This window comes from Lutjanus erythropterus, chromosome 20, assembly GCF_056507025.1.
Source record: "Lutjanus erythropterus isolate fLutEry1 chromosome 20, fLutEry1.hap2, whole genome shotgun sequence".
NCBI classification, from domain to species: domain Eukaryota; kingdom Metazoa; phylum Chordata; class Actinopteri; order Lutjaniformes; family Lutjanidae; genus Lutjanus; species Lutjanus erythropterus.
Window position 1 is genome coordinate 5,983,979 of NC_139336.1, and position 24,090 is coordinate 6,008,068.

Genomic DNA, 24,090 nt, shown 5'->3' on the forward strand with positions numbered 1-24,090 from the left:
CTTAAGACATAACACTATATAATCAGTTGCCAGTTTATTAGCTGCACCTAACAAAAATTAATGCAGTCTAATACAACAGTCCTGTGACACATCCTCCCTAAATGTAGGTTATAACATATGAAGGTCATGAGCGGCCGTGCTTGCAATAATCTGAAGATCACGTGTTAATTATTTTGTTATGTGGAGATAACAAAGCTTACTTCTGCATGATAATGGGTCAGTTTATCTCGTTACCTCGAGAAAACAAAAGGCCGGGATAAGGAGATAATCCATCACGAGATTCTCTCAAGATCACAGGATAATAATTTGTCGTTTGAAAATGAGGGTTTGGTTCATCTGATCACACCTGATTTTAACCTTCAGAATCGCAGTCATGACTGGTCTTCACCTTAAATGACGAGGACTGATCTGAATGTTACGTGTGTTGCGTACCCAATAACAGGTCCTCAAAACAACCTGTTGTTTTCATGTGATAATGGGTGGATTATCTCCTAATCTCAAGACGGCATAAAAAATAATTACAATTGCAATGTCTGTAATAGTAATATTTATATATATATTTTCAAACTGTTTTAGAGAGATGTTTATTCAACTTTATGGTCAGTTGATATAAATGGGGTGTAAAGAAATATTAGAAATGTCTCTTTAGTGTAACAAAATACAATTAAATAGCACCACGCAGTTCAAATACATTAGGTTTGGCTCGGTGGACCTGATCAACTCAAAGGGCCTCATGTTTATGTGGAGTCAGAATTCAAACATACTTTTAGGGTTATGCAATAGATCAATATATCAGTGCTGTGATATGAGACTATTGTTATATAGTGCCATGGCAAGTTTAGTTTTATCCTGGTGCATTACAGTTCAATCATTTTATAATTTTCTGAACATACCAGACTGTTCTAGATCTCCTCTTATTTGCCTTTAACCACTTCCTCATTATATCCATACTACTGACGATTATCAGAAATCTAATATTTTGTGAAAGCATGAATACTCACCTTCTACAGTATTATCCCAGTTGATAAATATTGATATTGATATACTTAAAACATTTTGTGATATTTTGCCCTACATATTGTACGTAACACAAGCTTAGGGTGTTGAGGTTTTCAGGTTCTGTCAGTATTTTACTGTAACAGACAACAGCTTTCACCTCCAAAACTAAAATAATAAATAAATAAAAGAAGGAAAATATAAAAATCTTTTTAGTTTTCAACTTTTTTCTTAACAATGTCCTTTTTTTTTCTTACAGTAATAGCACCAGTGATACTGTTGATGATCTGATACACAAACCTGTGATGTGTAGAAAATCCTGACACAATGGAAACAACAGCCCTTATCTGACTTAAGTTATCTGAGTTAAATTCCTCCAGCAAAAATACATAAAAAAAAAAAAAACAACTCGAAACCAAATAAGCTTCTGAAAATGATATTCTAACGTTGTTTTTGTAGGTTTTAGGCCTCAATCTTTCATTTCCTCTGAGTACCGAGTGATCAGTTACAAATAGAAATATCCTCAGTATTCTCATCACTGAAAAAATCTTTTAAAAACATTGTGAATAAAGCGATATGTCATTCTAACTTTAGTCATCTGCTGTCATTTACATTCCTGTATCCAAACTAACTTTATTCAGTGACCCTGGTGAAACATTTTAACCTGGACTGATCCCAGGTTCACAGCCGCCGTGTGTTTTCGGAAGCACAGTTGTTTTTTTAAGGAAGGCTGAGCATTGTGAGTGTGTGTGTATATATGTGTGTATGTGTGTGTGTGTGTGTGTGTGTGTGTGTGTGTGTGTGACCATCCTGTTTGTCAGCCTGTATGTGTTTCGAAGGGAGACTTTAAGGAAAAAAAAAAAATTACAGGGAAGTCTTTTAGAAAACAGGACAATGGTGGCCGCGGTTTAGCCTTGGTAGCGTTAGCCTTGAGAGGACACAAACACACACACAAGATGACTGTGGGCCAATTTCCAAAAAAAAAAAAAAAAAAGAAGAAGAAAAAAGCGCTCTTTCATTTTTCCATCAAAGTCTCACCTTCCCAGTTGATAGACCGCTCCCTCGCTCTCCTTGAGAGGAACCCTGAAAAATAATATAAACATGTCAAAAGCTGCCCTCCTTCCTTTTATCAAACCAAAAAGAGAAAAAAAAAATAAACCGGGTCCTTTTTGTATTCTGTCTTTTGATTTTCTGCATCTTATTGTGTCGCGCTTGTTTGCAGTGAAAGCTTTCTTTGTAAATTTATCGACGGCGGTGGGAAAAGTGGCCTCGCTCTTTCCTCTCCAGCTGATCGATTAAATTCAAACAAATCAATCCAGAACCTTCTTTTCTAAAAAAGGGAAAATAAAAGCCTCTTGGCCTGTTAAACCCTCATGTATTGTTTTGTTGCTTTTTTTCCTTTTCTCTCTTTCAGAGGTTCACACAAAAAAAGTGCGGAAGGTCCCTCCCGGCTTGCCGTCCTCAGTAAGTGATAACATGCCTTTTATTTATTATTTCGGCGGTATTATTGCTGCTTCGAGTGTGTGTCGCTGAAGAAAAGGCTGCTGATGCTCCTGCATGTTTGGAATCGCTGAGCTGGTTTCGTAGCAGACAAAAAAAAAAACATCAAGTTGTAGAAAAAGCTGCACACGTTGCCAGGTTTTTGAGAATTTGTCGAGATGAGGATGATGCTGCTGTCGGAGCCGGGCTGGATGCAAACAGCTGCCGGCTTTTTGTTGTCGGTTCCTGTTTTGAGGGAGACTGTCATGCCAGAATAAATAATCCTACATTAAAAAAAAAGACATCCATTGTTCTAAATCTGAGGAAATGTACTGGTATAAATGTTATAGCTTGTTTTCTACTTGATTGACAGCACAAAGCGAATAAAACTGACTAAAAAAGGGAAAAGAAGACATTATTATAAATACAGAATAACATTAAAGTATAGCGATCTTGGTTTACAGTGCTCAGTTTCCCTGTTATTGATGAATTGGTTCAGGTATCAGTGATTGGGTTGGATCTGTCTGTGCACTTGGGACTGAAGATCACCAGTCGATCCGCTCAGCTGCTGCTTTTTTTTTTTTTTTTTTGGTTTTGTTTTGTTTTTTTGTTGTTTTTTTAAGGTTTGAAGTGAGAGAAAAAAACAAAAAAAGCAAAAAATGAAGTTGTAGAAAAGCTGCGCTGGTTTTGTGAATTTGTCGAGATGAAGATGCTGCTGCTGTCGAGCCGAGCTGGACACGAACAGCTGTCGGCTTTTTGTTGTCGGTTCCTGCTTTTAGGAATCAGCTGAAAGAGTTTCATTCCAGAGTAAATAATCCAACATTTAAAAAAAGCAAAGGATACACTTCAAAATAAGAACAAAAAGAATGTAGTGAAAGTTAAAAATGGATCTACACTCACTTTTTTTTCCTTCATGCCTCTCTGTTAAGCTTTTATAAACATACACAAACATTTAATTAATTGTTTATAACAAAATAATGTTGTATGCAGCTATAAAGATGTGTTTATGAGTTTATTAACAATTATATATTCTCTTAAGAAGACATTTTAATATTTTTTGGTGACTATACATATATATATAGACACATATATGTACATATACACACACACACATATACATATATGTACTTTTTTATATATACTTTTTAGGAATGATCCTTCAAAAGTGGTTAAAACACAAATGGAGCAAGAAATCTGAATTTAAGAAAAAATACAAGATTACAAATAATAACATGCATTATGTTTAAAAATAAGTTTTCATATCAGCACAAATGCCAATACCGATATTGATCAGTATAGCCATGATAGGCCAATATTGGGCAGATAATGTAGGTCAATAATCAGGTTCTAATTATTACAACTGCATCTACGGGAAGATTTATAGTTATTGATAAAAAATAAAATAATAAACACTTTGATCTGCTTACAACTACGTTATAATGTTTTACGAAGTATTTATTAAAAGTTCATTTACCACTTGTAAATAGGCATAGCATTATCAAAGTTAATGATTTTATTTTTTAAATTGATTAAGTATTTGATGAATTCATTGGGTATTGTAACTCTCTTAATTGTAGCTCTATTGTAACTCTTACCAGGTTGGAGGATTGGAGGATTTGAGAATTAAACTCAGCCTCAGTTTAGTCAGTAGAAAGTCAGGACGGGAACATCCATCCACCAAATATACAAAATACTGATGAAACGATTAGACAGTTGACAGAAAATGAATTGACAATCTGTTTTATCTCATCGTAAGTCGAATATCTGATGCTGAACATTTGCTCAGACAAAAGAGGACGTGAAGACTTCACTTTGGGCTTTGAGAGCATGTGATGGACATTTTTTTAGAGCGGTCGATCGACTAAAGGATGACTGAAAATAACCAGCCTCAAACAGACTATCCGCGAATCAGGCTAAGGATGTGGGCGAAATCCAACGGAAAATACTCGATCAGAAAATATCAGCAGCACCGATCGGTTTCCAGCGTCTGTGGTTTGTCCCGAGCTGCTTGAATTGACCCCAGCTGTTGTTCCGAGGCCTGCAGCTCGGCCGTGATTTGAATAAGGAGACGGAGCAGCAGAACGCCATGTTTCGCTTTTTATTTTCTGTGTTTTTACCTGTTTTTTTTGCTAAAGTCGTCTGCTGTTTTTACCTACAGGTTGCGCTTGTTGTAATTTCATACAGCCTCAGTTGTCTTTTAGAGCTTTTCTCTTGTGTGTAAATGATTTTAGTTGAGTTTGTAACTTATAACTACAATCATTTTGGTTTGATGTTGTTTTGCTGGAATCAGATGATCAATTTAGTACTTGATGACTATTTTAAAGGGCCACAAATAAGGTGAAAATTTCCATCCTCCAGTTTTTGAAATGTGATAATTTGCTGTTATTCACAGTTTCAGTTCAATCTATATTCAGGCTGGCTGACACAAAATAAGCAGGTAGACAATGTGGTTTTGTCCTCATAATGAAAATGCTCTCTTATAGCAGCTCTGGTGCTCATCAGATTTATTTCTGATTTTGACTTTGAGTTGTTTTACGTGTGGAGAGGTGTTTTTCTTCTGCCGCTGACCTCATTAATCGCCAGTTAACGATGGCTGAATGTACGGCGTGTCAGCCGCCTCTTTGGCTCGGCAGGAGTCCGCCTTTCTGTGGCCTCGGCCCGCTTTGTCCACGCTTCCTCCTCTCTTTCCTCCGCCGCTCTGTGTCTGCGTCAGCCTGGGGAGGGAGGGAGAAGGGGGGAGAAGGGGGAGGAGGAAAGACGGGAAGCCAGGAGAGGGGGAGGAAAGGTGTTGGGAAAAGAAAAAGAAATAGGAAGCAGGGTTTGTTTGACAGGTTTTTCATCTCTTGTGTGTGAAGTGGAAGGATGAAGGAGGAGAGACATGATGTCAAACCATAAGGACTGTTGCTTTATTTTGATATGAATTCAACATTAGAATATAAATCCTAGAGCTGGAAAGTAACTAAACATATTTATTTAAGTACTGGACATTTGTAATATTCTGGAACTTTTTTTAATTCTTACTTTATAGATTCAGATTTATATTCATAAAACAAAAACATAGTTTAAACTTTGCTTATGAACTACACTCTGCACCCTGCTACACCATTCTTCTGGTTATACGTAGAGCTTTTAAGTGTCTTCAGATGGAGTGTGAGGTGCATTTTAGAGGCTAGGGATGAAATTAAGCCAGGACAGTGTAAAGAAGTGAGTTGAAAATGTTTTAACTTGTCCGACTGATCATGGAGGTACAGTTCTTCATCAACACACAGAGGCAAAAGGTAAAAAAACACAATGACAGAATGAGTTTCTGCTGGCCCACGTGTGAAAAAGATCATTTCACATGCGAACTGAATCATTTCGCATGTGAATGTTGTGAACTTAAAGTTCACCTGTCATAACAGACAGCATGTTTTTAGCTTTGCATGTGATTAGAAATCGTGACACGTAATGTAAATTTCACATGTGAACTGAAGCGTTTCACATGTGAAATTGAGTTTCACACGTGAAAATGACAAAAGTATCTTAAAATTCCCACAGAAGAGAAGATGTTTTTAGTTGTAAAGGCGATTGCAAACCTTGACATGTGAAAAGTTTATTTCACATGTGATGTTGTGATTTCATATATGAAACCAAATTTGACACATGAAAATGATGTGTAGAAAATGTGTAAGATCCATGTGGTAAAAGACAACATGTTTTTCTCTTTTGTACAAATCTTAGTTCACATGTGAACTGAAACACGTCACATGAAAAATCAATTGTAAGAGACATGTGAATGTAAACCTTAACATGTGAACTGAAACATTTTATGTGACATTTTAATTTTACACGTAATAAAAGACGTATTTTGAATGCAAACTTTTAAATGTTAAAAAAAATTAACTTTTGTTTTCACCTGTAAACTCAAGTTTTGTAGTAGTAGGCTACTGTATGTCAAAATGTTTTCAGTTTTACATGATTACAAACTTAAATGACATCTGACAAGCAAACTGAACATCTTATATAGGACGTTTGAATGTATAGGCCTGTGTAAATTCAAACTCAACATTACAAAATCACATATGTGACAAAAGACGACATACTGAGATCAGTCCGAGGATGAACTGTACAAAAACACATTCACATACACAGTACATAGTTAGCTTACAGCTAACGTCTGTACAATCAGTTTATTGTCTGGTGACTCATGTTTCAGTATTAAACTAAAATCAACATCCTGACCTACTGTTCTAGTAGCCTAAGCATAAAGTGGGATGCAGGATGTGAAGCCTGGTGTCTGGACTTGATATGGACATCCCTGTGACTGCTGTGCTGTACGCCGTCTCACTGCCGTCTCACTGCCGTCTGACTGACTAACCAGCGTGGCTGTAAAAGTCTTGAGTCGACAGTCTTGTGATCCAGGTTTTGGATCTGTTTGCTCGCGTTGCCTTCATGTGCGCGGCGCTCTGAGCCGTCTCCTCTCTCTGCTCTAACCCTCTCTGTTTCCACCCCTGTGATGTGAGTAATCCCGCCCGCCGCCTCCCGCTCACATCAAGAGAAAAAGGAACGAGGAGAGGACCCCGCCGCCTGTGAAATGGAGAGTCGGGTTTGACTGCAGGAAAATAAATTCAGAGCCACTTTCTGTCTGCTTGTTGGCACGAGTATCAGTTGTAAGAGCGAGCAGAAAGTGTACCGAGAGCTTTGTAGTTAGACCTGTCGGTTTTTTTATGTGTTCTATTTTAGTTTGAGATGTGTTTGAACAGCAGCGGCGCAGGTTCTGTCCTGTCATGAGTTGGTTTCAGCGTTATGGCTTTTATTCTGAAAAAACATCAGATTGCTGACAGGTGTTCATTTTCATAATGACTTCTGGTTTGGCCTTAGTTTCTTTTTTTTTTTTTTTGCTCTAAACTTTGTTGCCTGTACGTCCATGGTTACTGTACAAACAGGAGCAGCTAACAGCTAATGAAATATGAGTTTTAATAGCACAGATTCATCAACATCTGGAGAAATATGGACTTCAAATCGGTAGTAACAGCTAAGTAATTGATTTCATGACATTTATACATTAAGCATTATTTGAACCGCTGTGGCAAAAATGTATATCGTATTGATCCCTATCCCTAAAAAACACCACTCTTGAGAATTAACACAAACTTGTGTGAAAATTTATTTTTTAAATATTATCATATATGAAATATATGTCATTTCTAAAACATTTTGGTCTGCTTTAATTTTTCTCATTTCTGAACATGCCCCGTGTCAGAAAACATCCTTGTCCCAGACATGAATTCACAACTTCAAACAATTTAAAAATATGTTAAAAACCTTCATAATCTAAAACAAACAATCTTAGTAAGGGTATAAAAATGTGCTATTATAATTATCTTTATTTTTTAATCAATTTTTCAATTAAAATGTTGGAGTTCTGTCAGCTCCATCAGAACCATGATTTAATCAGGCATAAAAAGGGCTATACCTTAAAGATCCCTGTCTCACTTCCTGGTTTAAAAAAGTTAGTGATACTGTTCAAGCACTGATAAACTTTCTTTTCTTTAACAACTATAACAGTTATGGTTCAAAAATGTGTATTTTGATTAGCATCAAGAGAACTCTGAGCAACTTTAAAAAATAAAATGGCTGCTCTCTACGACTCTGCTGTGAAATGAAAAACTGTAACATTCCTGGAGACGTCAGATCCATCAGATTTTCCGCCTCACGTCTACATTTAGTAAAAACATTTAAGACAAGATCTCTTTTGTTGGCCCATCACAATATAACTTAATTTATATCCATTCATATATACATCATATATAATTATGGTGTGTTGAGAAACTGTGGACATAAAGGCAAAAAACTATTTCAAATTGCACAGAAAATTCATAAAATACATCCTAAAACACTAGTACCTCTCACATGACTACAGACGGCATTTCTGAGTAGTGTAACTCTTAAATTTTCATGATATAAAAAACTATTTTCAAAAACTTTTCTACTGTTTTTTTTCTATCCTCATTTTCATTCATGAAACTGTTTTACACTTAAAATATTTCGTAGACTGCTCTCTATTCTAAAGAATCTATAACTCCTCGAATCTTTGTTCCCGCCATTCAAATACTCGTCACCTATTACCGTGGAAACTGCAACATTGTCAGTCAGAGGTTGGTAGTCGCAAATATGGACAAATTTTTTGACAGAACCGTCCGTGGCAACAAATTAAGTCAATGAAAATCCAAAGTAAGGAGATCTGACAACAAGAAGCTCCAGTACGGCTTTATTGAATCGGACAGGGAGCTGAAATGTCCTTTGTGTTGACAGTCTGTCGTCAATGAGGCAACAAAACCTGCAAAACTGTTTTATTTAGCGTCTGAATGCACGGAGACTGAAACACGTCTCTTGCCTGTGTATGTTCTGAAATGCTCTTCAAATCATCCCTTGTCTATTGATTGGCCCTTAATATTTTGTTTATTTGCAGTTTTACTTGCAGCTGATTGAACTGATTTCAGTTGCATTGTTTTAGGGTTGTTCTGCGTTGACTTGGTGCAAAATATTTTAATACACATGTATTGTCTTTGTGATACATTTCTCTTGTGTTGTTCTCTCACATAACTGTGTAACAAATAGGCTATGATGGGGTCCGCATTAAAAGTAGCTCTATATTGTACAATAATGTATAGAATTTTTCTATTTTATATCATTTCTGTCTATTTTATAGGTTATTGTACTTATCTCATCTTATCTGAAAACATCTGGTCTAACTTATCCTGAAAGTAACCATATATGACAGACATTAACAAGTATTTTCCTATTTTTCTTGACTGAAAATACCTGAATAACCTGAAGTAACACCTGGTGTGTGTGTGTGTGTGTGTGCAGTTTTGAAGTAAATGATACAGATTCTTTTGTTGTCTGCAGAGAGGATCAATAGAAGGACGTTGCATGAATCTATCAGTGGATGTTGTCTTGTTTTTTGTCTCTTGTTGGTGCTCTAAACTATAGAAAACAGTCACATATGAGATTCATTGTCAGTGCCTTGCTGAGATTGAACCTGTCACCCTGTCAGCTGCTTGGTTTTGACTCAGATCACTCACATGAAGATTTCTCTCTAAGTTTTCCATTTGGTTCTTAAGGCTCAGCATTCTGGTGTCTGGTCAGAGATTCCTGCTCCTCTCTCAAATGATTTTTTTTTTTTTTTATCCCGGATGGTCCGGCCTCCAAACCTGCTGCCAACAGCGACGACGCTGAGGCTGTTTTCATTCCTGCTCTCAGCAGCCGACCGAGCTGTTTGCTGTTGTCTTTTCCCCTCTATTTAATGCAGAAAATGTCTTTCTTTGCTCCTTTGATGCGACCATTTCTTTTGTTTGGTTTATTTTTTTTTTTGACAACTTGTTTTATTGAGCGTGAGGTCTATATTTTCAGAAACAGTTTGGGTATATTTCCTGCTGTCTACATGATCTGTTTCTATGATACGTATTTTAATTCTGCAGGAAGCACACGTGTAACTTAAGCATCAGTGAAGCTTAGAAAAATCTTCATATTCCAAATGTAGCTCTGAATGGATGATCACATTATTTACCGAGCGATTAGATCCTGAAATAAAGCTTTGATTGAATATCTGATATTGATCTAACACACTCAGTATTTCTGACACATTTAGGACAAACAGCTGTTAAATGTAAAAACCTTCTATTACAGATATATTTTAGTTTTAGTCATATTGTCTCTCACTTATTTACACTTTCAACGTTTTGCTGCTTCATTAAATGCCTCTTCATTGTGATGTAAATAGTATGTTTATATTATGTTATATGTAATAGCTGATACATTAATCCACAACTATCTAACTGATCATTTAAATAATGAAGCTCACCATAAAGTTTGCAATACATTTAAATTATTCTGTGTTATAATAAAAAAAAAAAACTTGATCATATACATCTTATGCACAAACCTATCATTTGCATTGTAATAAGAGATATAATTGCAGATTTTACATTTTGGTAATTTGACTGCAGTGCTCTTGAAGCATCCTTAAGATTTGTTTTGTATTTTAAAAAACTGGATATGTGAGTATTAGAAACTGTGGAAACAGATGATCTGAGCTTTGTCTCCTTCAATTAATACACTGAGTAGCTACATAGAGCATGTTTGGTGATGTTACATGGACATTTGACTGGATATGAACTATTAAATGTATAAATACACACAGAAAACATCTGGAAAAGCACAATGAGACCTGCGGTCTGTAGGAGAACGTAACTGCTTTATGACAGAAATATTATTTTAAAAAATGGATGGATTTTTGTGGGGAAAGCAGTGCTGAAGAAAAAAACGAAATACACCAGAAAGGATTATGGCTGCAAAAAGATCAATTATTGTATATAAAGTGGAATTTTCTGACACTTATTTGAATGATGATGATGATGATGATGATGATGAAGTAGCTGGAGGTCAGAGATTTACAGATGATATTCCACTTCTTAGACTGAATGTAACTGCACACATGAAATAACACACACGCACACTCTGTACGCCCAGCCTGCACCTGCTCTGAGTACAAACACAGCTTCACAGAGGAATGCCTGTAATGTAAGTGTGTGTGTGTGTGTGTGTGTGTGTGTGTGTGTGTGTGTGTGTGTGTGTGTGTGTGTGTGTGTGTGTGTGTGTGTGAGTGTTCATGGTCCTATGGCAACACACAGAGGCCAAAAACAAAAGTTCTCTTTGTGGGAAAACTGGCTGGTAAACAGCGTGCGTGCACACACACACACACACACACACACACACACACACACACACACATTTGCACATACAAACATGAGGACCCTGATTGAAAAAATTCAAACCCTAACCTTAAAGGATGAGTTGAGGTGTTAGGATGTTATCATTTCTTCTGTCGATTCTGGCTGTGACTCGTCAAGTCAAATTTCATTTATTTAACCCAAAATCACAAATCACAATTTCTGTACAGTAAATGACACCCTTTGACCTTAGACAGTCAATGCACTTAAGGAAAAACTCCACCAAAAAACTGCTAAAAAGTTTTAAAAAATGTAAGAAACCTCAGGAACAGAAACATGACTGCGCTGTAAGGAATGGCAGACAAAATTAGCAGTCTTCGTTCTGTGCAAAAATATATCCCAAAGTTCTGCTGAGGCTAATATGTTAGCCAAATTAAATGGGCATCTTCCAAAGTTACAGTGTTCATGGTACAATATTCCTTCTTTGTGTTTCTCTGGACAGTGTTTCCTTGCAAAGCCGCAACTGCATGCAAGAGACATCTTTTTGGTTGCATTGCCAGGAGAAAAAAACACCAACAATAATCATACACATGAGTACCAACACAAAGATACACATTTAATTTGAAAGAAACTGGTGAAAGCTAATATTAGATTTGGTTAAATCTAAGAATAAATTTTTTGCACAGAATCAGACTGAGATTTTGAAGACTAAAGAATTGCTTGATCACTAACAGCGTCAGTGTACACATGGCATGTCAGCCCATAGAGATCATCTGTACAAGCTGCTTATTATGATCCATATTTATGTTGATTTTTAGGTGGCGACCTCTTGTGGTCATTGTAATAATGACCAGAGCAAAGGAAGATGCCAGGTGTTGTAGTATGAAGAGTGAGAAAGTCCATCTAGGGAGGGTTGGACGAAAGGCTCAGACAAACACAGGACTTCCACCCTAGAAACTAGCATTCATGTCCCATGTGAAAAGTCAAAGTTGACGAATTTAAAGTTTTAAGCTGCATGCACTGCGTTGCATTACGACATGTCAAGTCATCTTACCTTATTGTATCGTATCGTATTGTATCGTATCGTATTGTATCGTATCGTACTGTATCATATCATATTGTACTGTATCGTATCATATTGTATCGTATCGTATCGTATCGTATCGTATCGTACGTTATGTACCTGACATCTGTATCATATTGCATTGCATGGTATTGTATCAAACTGTATCATATCATATCGTATCGTAACTTACTTTACGTTATGTGCCTGACACCCGTATCGTACCTTATATTTATCTTACTTAACGTTATGGACCTAACATCTGTATCATATCATATCATACTGTACCGTATCGCAACATATCATATCGTATCTTACTTTACAACATGTACCTGACACCCGTATCATCCTCCACGTGACATGTGACATACTTATTTTAACCCTAACCACAATCTTTTCATACACTTAGCCAAGTAGTTTAACAAGTCTGACAAAACATGTTTAATGTCACATGACTTACACCACATCCCTTATTTAACATACTTAAGGTGTAGCATGCATGTCTCTTGTACCCTCCACTGGTCATATATGTTATTGTAGTTCTGGGAGTCATTGGCTATCAGCCTATTATGGAGTTTAGGTATGAGGTTGTGTTGAGCATGTGAGAATTGTACGAAGACATACTTTAAAAAAGTCTAACCTTTAACCCAAACTTTAAAGTTATAATCTGCAACATTTTACTAAAAAATACAATATAATACAATATATAGACTCAAATGACATAATCCCTTTCAGTCATGACCCACTAGAAGTGTGTGGTGGAGGCTGTATGTTCCTTATATTTTTCTCATTGTTTTGCTGTGCTCAGGATGTCTCACCAACCCAGAATGATGGCATTGGACATCCTATGTTTAAGAATAAACGTCCTCACTATCAGATCACTAAATGTGCCGAAAGATGAATGATTTTTCATAAATATAAAGGTGAAGGGAGGTGTTTGATACCGCCCAGTTAAATCTGCAGTAATCGGTGTGTGGCCACTAGGGGCAGAAACAGCAACTGTATCGCATTCACTCGTCAACATGTGAGCTATGAGCGTCAAATTTGTTGCACTGTATCTGAAATTTGAGTTTTGAGTTTATTGGATGCTTTCAGAGCTAAACTAAAAATTCAGAGCAATATATGAGTTGCTGCATAAAGACACTTTTTCTGTTCAATTCAGAGATTTTAAGTGTCATTTCAGCCTCTAAAGTGTGTTTTCAGTGGTGTCTGAGGTTTCTATGCACTGAACTGCTTTACATCCTCGTTTGCTTTTTCTGATGGACCTTCAGTTGACATTTTTGCAGATTTGTTCATGTTTAAGAGCCTTTACTAACACTGTACTCAGTGTTTATTGTGTTTTAATCATATTAGTGATTAAGATCTCCAACATAAGGGACATGGACACTGATTTTTTTTTCACTTTCCCCTCAGCATTTACACTTTCTCTGATGAATGTAGAAACATTTCATGTGTCATTTTAATGCGTTCGAACTCGTTTTCCTTGTTGTTGTGTTGCTGCCCTCCCATATGCTCCAGCTTCATTTAAGGCAAAAAGTCCTGTCTGTTTTTCTTTCATCTCTGTTCCACATCCACTGCGGGCGATGGGTCTTCTTCTTTTTAATTATTTCATTTCTCTTTTTTTCTCCCCCTCCCTCTCGTCTCCCTGCGCTGCAAGTTTGTTATTGTTGTTTGTCAAATTTAGTTTGCTGAGTTGATGATTTACTTTGAGAAACAATTAAACGTCACTTGAGAGGAGAGCGTGGGATGTCTTTGTAATCAAAAGGAAATTAGGCATCAGTTGCTAACATTAGCAGGTTGCAGAGTGCCGTCTCGCTGCTGTTTTTCTTTGTTGGTGTTGGGAGTATAACAGCTTTTTTTTTTCCTTTAGATATCATTGTTTTAGTTAATTTGTTGTTCGGGCTGATAGAGTCTCCGGCTTGTCCTCAGAGCTTTGCTAATGCTGACGGAATAAACAACAAAACACACACACACACACACACACAAACACACGTATAGATCAAGATGATCCCCAAAAAATGACTCTAATGGAACCTTGAAAATGATGCTATTAAAGGAAATAGAAATAAAATGATATATGTGTCAGCGTGAGTGTGCTTAATGTTCATTTTTAGTCTCTTTAATGCTTCTTTTTCTTTTTCTTTTTTTCTAGTTCTACTCACACACACACACACACACACACACACACACACACACACACACACACAGTCACAGTGACAGTGGGTCCAGGCGTTAGGCTGGCTTGTGATTGATTGTACCAAGAGAGGGTTTATTTATGAAGATGAGTACACATGAAATAATTCAGTGACATATTTAGACATAACTGAAGAAAAAGTTTTATTTTATATCTTAATATTTACAACTTTATTAAATTTTTGGTGTGTTTTGGTGTGGTTTTTTTTCTAATTTTATTTTATTATTTCAGAATTTGTATTTTGTATTTTATTGACTTTATTTCATTGTTTCAGGGTGTGTATTTTTAATAATATTTTATTTTAGTTTATTTGTCTCTAAATTTGATATGAAGCCGTTTGAAACTTGTCCTGATTAAATAGGAATTGAGATTGAATTCTTGATCAATGCCATTCCAGAACAATAAAATTAATACAGATGTTTCATTAAATTAAACTTTATATTTGCTCTGTGTCCATTGTTTTTTAAAAGTATTTTTTTTTCAGTGTAAAATGTGTCTTTATCACCCCAGATTTGAACCTGAACATTTAAAATGAGATTTTATTGGGAAAAATCAATATATCAAAACCTTATAAATGAAGCTCACAAACAAAAAAACAAAAAACAAAAAAAGCCCCCAAAAAAACCTAAAGATGTGAAGAAGATCTGCTTTGGACATTTTTACAGTTTTGTCATGGGAATTTAGGATGATTATGTGACTTAATTCCTCAATTTTCACATATCAGTGTTATGGAAAATCTGACATATCAAACACGTTTATCAACCTTCTTTATCCTTCAGAATCTGTGAAGTGCAGAACATGTGGAGTGTAGAAGCTTTATTTAGCATAAAAGTGATGAAATTCCCCTCGTTTGCTTTAAAACATTTCAAAAAGTTTATTACACATTACATTTAACAAATGTAGTAACTAACAAAATGCACAGGATCCAGAACTGCACTTTCAACTCATTTTATCTTCTCAATGAAATGCAATATAACTTTTAATTCCTATAAAGCATTTTTTCATCTCTAAAGCGCAGATAAATAATTGTGTATCTGAACGTTTTGCAAAAGAAAAGATGAAGAGATGAAAAGAATTTTTAAAATGCCAAACAATCATAAAATGACATTTTTTTACCTGAAGTTCATCATTTAGTATTTTAGTTTGAATCTAGAGGATCCAGAGTGTGAAGAGTCTTTGGAAACAGACCTGGACTTCCTGTGATTTTAGTCATTTAAAGAGGAATCCTGGGTGGAATATTTTCAAACCCTGAACCGATGAAATCCTCTCAGCGATCTGACCGCCTCGATCTGCTCCCATCTCTGCTCCCATCTATTTCCTCTCTTCCCCCTCTCTCTCTGTCTCTCTCTCTCTCTCTCTCTCTCTCTCTGAGTGTGTGTGTGTGTGTGTCTCTCTCTCTGCTCGGCTCAGATGTGGTTTTGTTTAAAGTCGACAGCGTTAATTAAATTAAGCCAGGTCTTGCAGAAGGCACAGTAGGAGAGCCGGCGGTTCCCGGTGGGCCGCGGGTGGAGGAGGGACGGGGGGTGTGGAGGGTGGTGTGGTGGTGGTGGTGGTGGTGGTGACGGAGGGGGGGGTACAGAGAAGCGGTTTGGTGAGCCATGCTGCCCCCTTCAGGCGGCCCCAGGTACCACAGAGGACCCACAGACCCTGTCAGTCAACTACTGAGGGCTTCTGTTAACTGTTTCTGCTCCTACTTGACGTATTTATCACAGTATAACTCAATATAGAATTTGAATTATAGATGTGTTGCATGTGTGTATTTCAGGCCTGTGTGGAAATAAAAAGAGTGGGAAAAAAATGGAATTGACCCAAGAGGGATTCATAAAGTATGCCTTCTTCTTCTTCTCCTCCTTCTTCCAGAGGTTCTCAGTGTTTTCTCAGCCAAAGACGCCTTACAGGATAAAAAATATACCAAAGAGCCCCTCATGTGTGTCCCTTTGATTAGAGAGAGCTGACATTATGTAATAGATGACATTTGGGTGACCATACTTGACTGGCAGGAGGATTTATATATATTTTGGGCTGCACCTAATGATTATTGTCATTGTCGATTCATCTGTCGACTATTTCCTGGATTAATCGATCAGTTGTTTGATCTAAAAAGTGTCAGAAAAGGGTGAACAATGTCAGTTATTGTTTTCCAAAGCCAGAGGGGACGTCCTCAAATGTCTTATTTTGTCCACAGCTCAATGATATTCAGTTAAGTATCAGAGAGGAGTAAAGAAACAAGAAAATATTCAAATTTAAGAAGCTGGAATCAAACCTCAAACCAATTCATTTATCTATAAAATTGTTTGACGTTTGATTTAATACGACTAATCAATTGATTTTTTTTTTCTTCTTTCTACTTGTGTATGTTTATGTATGTGTACATGAGTATGTTAACATAAGGGTAACATGCTAGCTCCCCCAAACTAGAGCCCTTCTTTGAGTTCAGTTGATGAGCTGATCCATGAATAATTTCTATTGATTATTTTTTTCCTCTTTTTCTTTGTTAAAATGATCTTTGTATATGTCCACATAGAGGCTGCTGATTTTCTGTCATGGTCTAACCTTTGCTATGTTTTGTTAGTAATGAAAAATCAAATTAAAAGTTGATCAGAAAAGAAAAAGCCCAATCAATAGATTAATTAATCATTGTAGCTCTAACGTATTTATTTCATAACAGTTATAAATTGCAAAAATATTAAAATATTTATTGAACCTTTAAGACTTTTGAAAATAAATGAACAAATGAATAGGTAAGTTTAAAAAAAATACATTTTAATATTGTGATCATTTGAATGAATCTGAAAAGTTGTCACTGGCCCCCTGGCAGAGCGCCACGGACCCCTGGAGTCCCTGGCCCCCTGTTTGAGAACCACTGCTCTCGTCTGTGAGTTATTACACTGGCTGTTTGTTTGTGTGTGTGTGTGTGTGTGTGTGTGTGTGTGTGTGTGTGTGTGTGTGTGTGTGTGTGTGTGTGTGTGTATAAATATTCCATTTATAGGAAACAGAAGTGTGTTAAGGAATCATTATGTTTATCATGAAAATCCACAGATTCTCAGCCTTCTCAATTTGTTTCAGTATTGCAGAACAAAAATAACAATAATCTAAAAACAAAATAAATGAAAACAACTGAAGAAATTACAAAAATTAGTAGTAGTAGCTCATTGTGAAATCAAAATCAGCTGAAAAGTAAAAAGAAAAGAAAAGAAAGAAATTATGATAAAGAAAGGTAAAAATATATGTTAAAAAGATTTATGCATGGTATTACTTGCGTAACAGTAATCATATAGGGTCTATGACCCAGTGCATGTAGACAGAAGATGTTTCATGTTGTCAGTAAAGGGAGCCCAGACACTGATGGTTGGTTATTTGGCTTGATGCATTCTTGCTGCTGACAGCTCCATATATGCTCCATCCAATAAAGACTGTAGCCAGTGATTCTGGGAAAGAGAACGAGGATGCTGCCAGCGAAGGGCTCAAATCAGCTGATTTGTTGAGACTGAGCATGTGACTCCAGCTGAGAGTCTGCAAAAAGAAATTAAAAAAAAACAAAAAAAAACTGTCAAACATTCCTGCATTAAAAATCACCATGTCCACCCTGTTTTATGTAAACGTCCATCTGAAAAACATCACAACACACATCGACCTCACCTCCTCGTGTGTGAAGTGGTGCTGAAAATGAAGCCTGTGTGTGTGTGAGTTAGCATGCTGCTCAAATTAGCTGTGTTGTACCGGGCCTTGGCAGAAGATGAAATGAGAAAGAGGCTACTCGACAGGAGGGAGGGATGAGAGAGAAAACAGCTCTGACATGCATAGAAAAAAAAGGAAAATGTCCACTGTTTTGTTTTGTTTTGTATGTTTGTGTAATTAGTAAAAAGGACCACTGACAATACAATATAATTATTGTTATTGTGATGAAATAGGTAGACGCAGATGACCACAATATCTTTGCAGTGACAGTTTGTTTTATATCAGTGCTCAGGTATATTGAGCTGCAGGTCACCATAGCAACAGTACTAATGCTTCATGCTACAGGTGACAGGTGATAACTAACAGTAACCTACCAGAAACCATAGTTAAACTGATTCTTAACACATGGTGGAGAATTTAAACACAGCTGTTGTTTTCTTTGGAAAGTGTTCATATAAGAGTCATAATGCACTCTGAGGTGTTCTGATATGAAACAATAATGAACTTGAGCAGCAACATGAGTTCTGAATGGTGCAGTTGTCCCGCAGCAGCTCCAGTGTTTAGACAGCAGCTCCAGCCAGGGATGACCTCATGGTTTAACTGACACACACACACACTCATACAGACAGCTGTGTGTTTAGTTATGTTGTGCGGATGCCTCGATGACTCATTCCACTTGAAAACGCCACAGAAATGCCTTAAAAACATCTTTTTCCCCTTTTATAAGTCAAGTTTGAGTTTGAACTGCTTGCAACGCAATTATCGTGTTAAACAAGTGACACACTTTTTAAAACAAGTATGCAAGTGTGTGTATGTGAGTGTGTGCTGTGCATGCATGTGTGTGTATAAGCTATTTGCTTGGCTCTGGGCCCCAAAATGTCCCACACCAGTGCATTGGGCCGCCATTTTGTGTCAGATGGGAAACTGACTAATTGAATTACAAGGCATCCGTTTGTGTGTGCGTGTATGAGTGTGTGCATATGTGTGTGTGTGCATATGATGTTTGTGCCTTTTATTTGACGCAAAACTAAACCTCTCATACTCGTAATGTTCACGCTATATACATAGAAAATCAGCTTAGGCCTATAACACAATTTGAGGGGGGTGAGGGGGGATGTCGTCCTTCTTTTTAACCTGTCACCCACCCCTAGTAGCAGAGAGTTCAGAGGCAAAGAGGTTGTTCAGTTGAATATGTTAGTGTAGTCTGCCTGACTCACTGATCCTTTATCAGACTGAGGTTTATGACAGTTGGAATTTGTGGCCCCGAACACGGCTCTGAAACATCAGCAGTCTTACTGTGTTGCGTCTTGATAAAAGCACGGTGCTGTCCGTGGTGCTGAAGTAGCAGAAGGATTTGTAATCACACCTTTGTCTCTCAGCCCTGACTGGTGTTTCTCAGACTTTTTACACTGCGTACCACCTCAGAAAATATTAAGTTCTTCCAGTGCTATCTTACTGTTTTGTGACGTGGTGGTGGCAGATTTAGTGACACTTCACCAGTGCTCCTTCAGTAGCCACTAGCTACTTGTGCTCAGTTTAAAATCATCCACATTGCTTTCAACATGGCTGCTCGAAATGTTCTTCTCCTGATCTGCACTCTTCTTCATAATAGTTTATGTTTGGAGCTGCGATTGTTCACTGTCTGTATCTTACCATCACAATTTAGCTTCTAACCCCAAGATAGATGATCGTGACTACACAGCAGGCTGATATTGAAACTTTTCACTGATCTGATATTTGATGTATTTCCATTAAAAATGTTGTAATATTTTAAAAGTATTTTATGTTTTTAAATTACTGCATTCTGACATTCCTTTGTGTACCACTAGAGGGAGATCAGCTCTAGATCAGCTCAGCTCTCTAGATCTAGATCAGATCTTGCTACTAAAAACCTGATGTGAGGGCGAGGACTAATTGTGGCTTAAAGCAGACAGTGATAGTTGAGCTGTGTTATAGCTCATTAGCTGGTGATGGATTATGGTAGCTTAACCCTGCTGAGGATGCTAGCCTTTGTGTCTTGTTGGATAAGTGTTTTGTTTTGCTAATGTTATGCTAACTCTTATGCCCTGGTCACTGATATTTGATGGGTTATAATGGATCCCACTGCTTTTCTTGGCATGGCCCAGATTGGACTACCCTCATATTCTTACCCTAACTCTACCCCATCTTACTTCCTATGCCTAAGCCCGACCAACCCCATCAACAAATGCAAGCCAATCAGAGGCAGGGTAGGGCGGGTTGTGCTAAAAAAGGCAGCGGGATCCATAATAACCATGGATGTATAAGAAGAACTAGATACACCGTTGAAAGAGGGCCTTCATTCACTCACACATTAAAAAGCTGCTCAGTGTCAGAGAGCAACCACACTCAAGATTTCTGCAGGACAAGCTAGCTAACTTCCAGTTTAGTCACATGAAATGACTTATCCACGCAGCTCTTTTAGACTTTTCCAATGTTATCGAGTCATTCTGTAGGGACTGTGACACTCAAAAAAATGTTTTCCCCATTTTACAGCCACTTCTTTTAAAGTGTAACCTTATGGGAAAGTATTTTTTGGCTGTTGTGCATCATGAGACATTTTCATGACACAGTTTGGCTGCTATATTAAATTTGTTTCAAAGCCTTGTCCTGATAATGACTCAAAGACAGGAGTTAGCTTAGCCCCATAATTCTTATGCAAGCTTTGTAATAAATGCTGCATTGCTGATATCTTAGCCTTGCTAATATTAAGTTGTTTACTATTTGTTGTTGTTTGGTAGCTTGACTCTTACATCATATTGTTCAGTCTGTATTTATGATCATTTTGTGCTTGATTTGACCCCATCCCCAATTCTGACACTAGAAAAGTTTTGCCCTGTTTGTTGCTGTTGGATTTCTAGCTAGCTCTCTGTTAGCTTATCATGGTGCATTCAAGGCTTTCTGCTTGTCCCTTTAGAGCTAGTGAGGCAAGAATTGGAATAAAATATACTTAACCTCCCTCCACAAGAACCAGCCACCCCAATGAACCAACCTGGACATGTCAGTGGCTCGTGTAGAGGAGGTCAGTTCATTGTTGTTGCCACTGTTTGACCTTTACTTTGTAGAAAATAATTTTCTTCCACAACTGCTTTAGTGCTTTAAAGCTTTTCTGTCAATGAAATGACCTCAGCCTCAAGATGTTTGCCGCCTTTCTGTCCTTGTGAGGACATTTGGCTTCTACAAAGACCTTTCACTCCCTTTTACACACACACACACACACACACACACACAGACACACACATGAATGCCTGCTGCAGATGTGAACGTTCCCTCGTGCATTCCTGAGCCCAAATATTTGGCTGCAGTAACAGGCAGCAGAGAGCGGCACTCTGATTTGCTCCAAGGCTACGATGAATATCACATGTTATCACACACACACACACACACACACACACACACACACACTCTGACACATTCAGGCACACACACAAACACACACACACACATAAATACATAAATCACTCTGTTCTTGAGGTGACAAAACTGCTTTAAATTGTTGATAATGTGTTAAATATTTTCTCAGTTGTCCTTCTCGGCCGCACCAAAATGTCTCAAGACTCAATCCTGTTTCTTAATTTTTTTCCCCTTTATTTTTAAATTCTCGGAAGTGAAATCATTTCTCATATTATTTTATTTCCTGTTGAAAACTGTTACGGTTTTATAAAATACTACAAAATAAAACCAAGATCACTTATTTTGGGCAGGAATAAGTGAAAATGACCACGGTGATGATTCTGTGATGCGTTCAAAGACACTCTTGCCAGAGAGAACAGCCAGATTTACATCATCATGTTCATAAGAAACATATTTCCTTTGTTTCCCTGATAGTTTACTGACAGCAATACTCCTAAATGCCACTTTTTTTCTTTTCGCAGTTGATTATTAATTGTCAGAGCTTTCTTGAATGCAACACAGAGTAGTTTTTTGGAGAGCGGTGCCTGCTGACAGCTAATTGCTGTGTGATTTTTAACATGACAAGCTGTCAAAACCCTTTTCTGCTGGAAAAATTAATTTGTGATCACAGAAAAACAAAACTTTAGAGATATTTGTCAGAACTTACCATGCATTATTAAGAGTTATTAAGCTTGATGAATTTAAGTTTGCACAAGGTTGAGAAGGTTTTGAAAGCTTGTGGGTCGGCTCCCTCATCCTGCTCTGATGCAGATGTTTTGGTGTCGACAGTCACTTACATATTTCAGTCATTCTTAAATTTTGAGAATTAAGTCAAAGCTGTATTTTGATATTAATATTTTCTTCAGTTTTTTCAGGGTGTGAAATTTTCAAGAATTGGTGATTTTCTCTGTAAAGTACCAGATAATAAAAGAAGAAAGAGAAATATCTGTGGAAAAGAAAGTAGAAAAAAAAACAACAACTAAAAATAGCAAGCAAAAAATAAATCACCAAAATAAAAGCAGAGACTGAGGATACAAAAAGAAAAAAAACAAAAACAGAGAGAATGAAAGACTGCATCTTAGCGATCTGGATATCAGCCTCATAACACACACACACATAAAACACACACCCTGTCGTGTGGCTGTAATGCACGCTGCTGGTGTGGATTAGCTTCATCTTTAATCATTGTTTTCATTCTGAGCACGCTCTGCTCTGTGTAAAGTATACCTGAACACAAAGCACCGAGCAGGCCTCTCTCTCAGCAGCAGGTTGCTCTCTGCGCTGAATGAGCCGCTCAGCAGGGGGGCAGCAGGTTCCACACCAAGTCAGGCCCCAGAAAACTGATGTCAGGATTTACTGCTGAACTGGTCAACAGGCCGCAGTCTTCCAGAAAGGAGCTGACTGAGCTGATCTTAACTTTTTTGATCTGGACTTTTAGCCAAGAAGGATCCAAATTCCCTGAAGTGTTTCCTTCTCCTCCTATTTAGTCCATGACTTTGAAAACCAGTGGGAGTCACATTCCCTGCATCCCAGCCATCCTCATCAACCAGTGGAAAATGTGAGGCGGACTCCTAAATGTTTGCCCATAATGTCTTTGTTCTGCAACTCAAAAAAAATGATTTTTTTTAGGCATGAAACAATGTTCAGATTTCAAATATGTGTTCAGTTGATCAAAATCATACCTACGTGAAAATTTGCTCCAACCTTTTTGGAGCTATAAGGCCACATTAGCTGGACAAGACCAGTCAGCCTCCATCGCCCCCCTGAGGAAGACATGTGAGACCTTTGTTTAAAGGGTTAGTTCACCAAAAAATTAAAAAGCAGTCATTATCTGCTCAGCCTCATGCTGATTGAAGGTCAGGTTTAGTTTTTTAGTCCACAAACAACTGGAGAATCTCCCAAACAATGGAAATGAATGGTGACCAGTTTTCAAATGTAAATGTTTTTTATGTTTGAAAACTGGTTACCATTCACTTATATTGTTTGGGAGAAATTTCTGAATACACTACTGAAGTCTCTGTAGTTTCAGCTAAACAAAGACTCTGTTGTGTGATTGTAAACATGCTAATATTCACATTCACAGTGACAATGCTAACATGTTAATATTTAGCAGACAGTTTTTACCATCCTTATTTAAGATGTCAGCATGCTAACATTTGAAAATTAGCACTAAGCACTAAGTACAGCTGAGGCTGATGGGAATGCTGTAGGGGGGTGTTTGCATCAGAATGAGCCCAAAAGTTGGGCAATAACACAAACAAACTGAATGAGGCAGTGGTGGACCAGCAACTAAAATGACTGTTTTTTTTTTTAATGAAGTCTGGTAGCTTTGAAGAGAACATCATAACAGCTGCTTCTGGTTAAACAAAAAAGGTCTGTCTCTGTACAGATTATTTCCATAAGGTTGCCAGACACTTAGATTAACAATCTCAGCCGGTCAGTGCTGAAAATAAGCACTTTTAGTGGACGTACTTTGATGGGCACAATTGCCCTGAAGGATTACATTGCAGCCACTTTTGTGGCTACCAGCTGAGGTGAGGCTGTCCTGTGATATC

At 37.4% G+C, this 24,090-nt stretch overlaps 1 protein-coding gene across 6 annotated transcripts in view; it reads left to right on the forward strand.

The window, feature by feature from the left end:
* tcf4 (transcription factor 4) overlaps window positions 1-24,090 on the forward strand; it is a 326,144-nt gene that overhangs the window by 188,356 nt on the left and 113,698 nt on the right. For all 6 annotated transcript variants that reach the window (XM_084746695.1, XM_084746697.1, XM_084746698.1 and 3 more), the window contains one exon: window positions 2,411-2,460. In XM_084746695.1, the coding sequence (XP_084602821.1) occupies window positions 2,411-2,460 (50 nt within the window). The remainder of the gene's footprint in view (window positions 1-2,410; window positions 2,461-24,090) is intronic.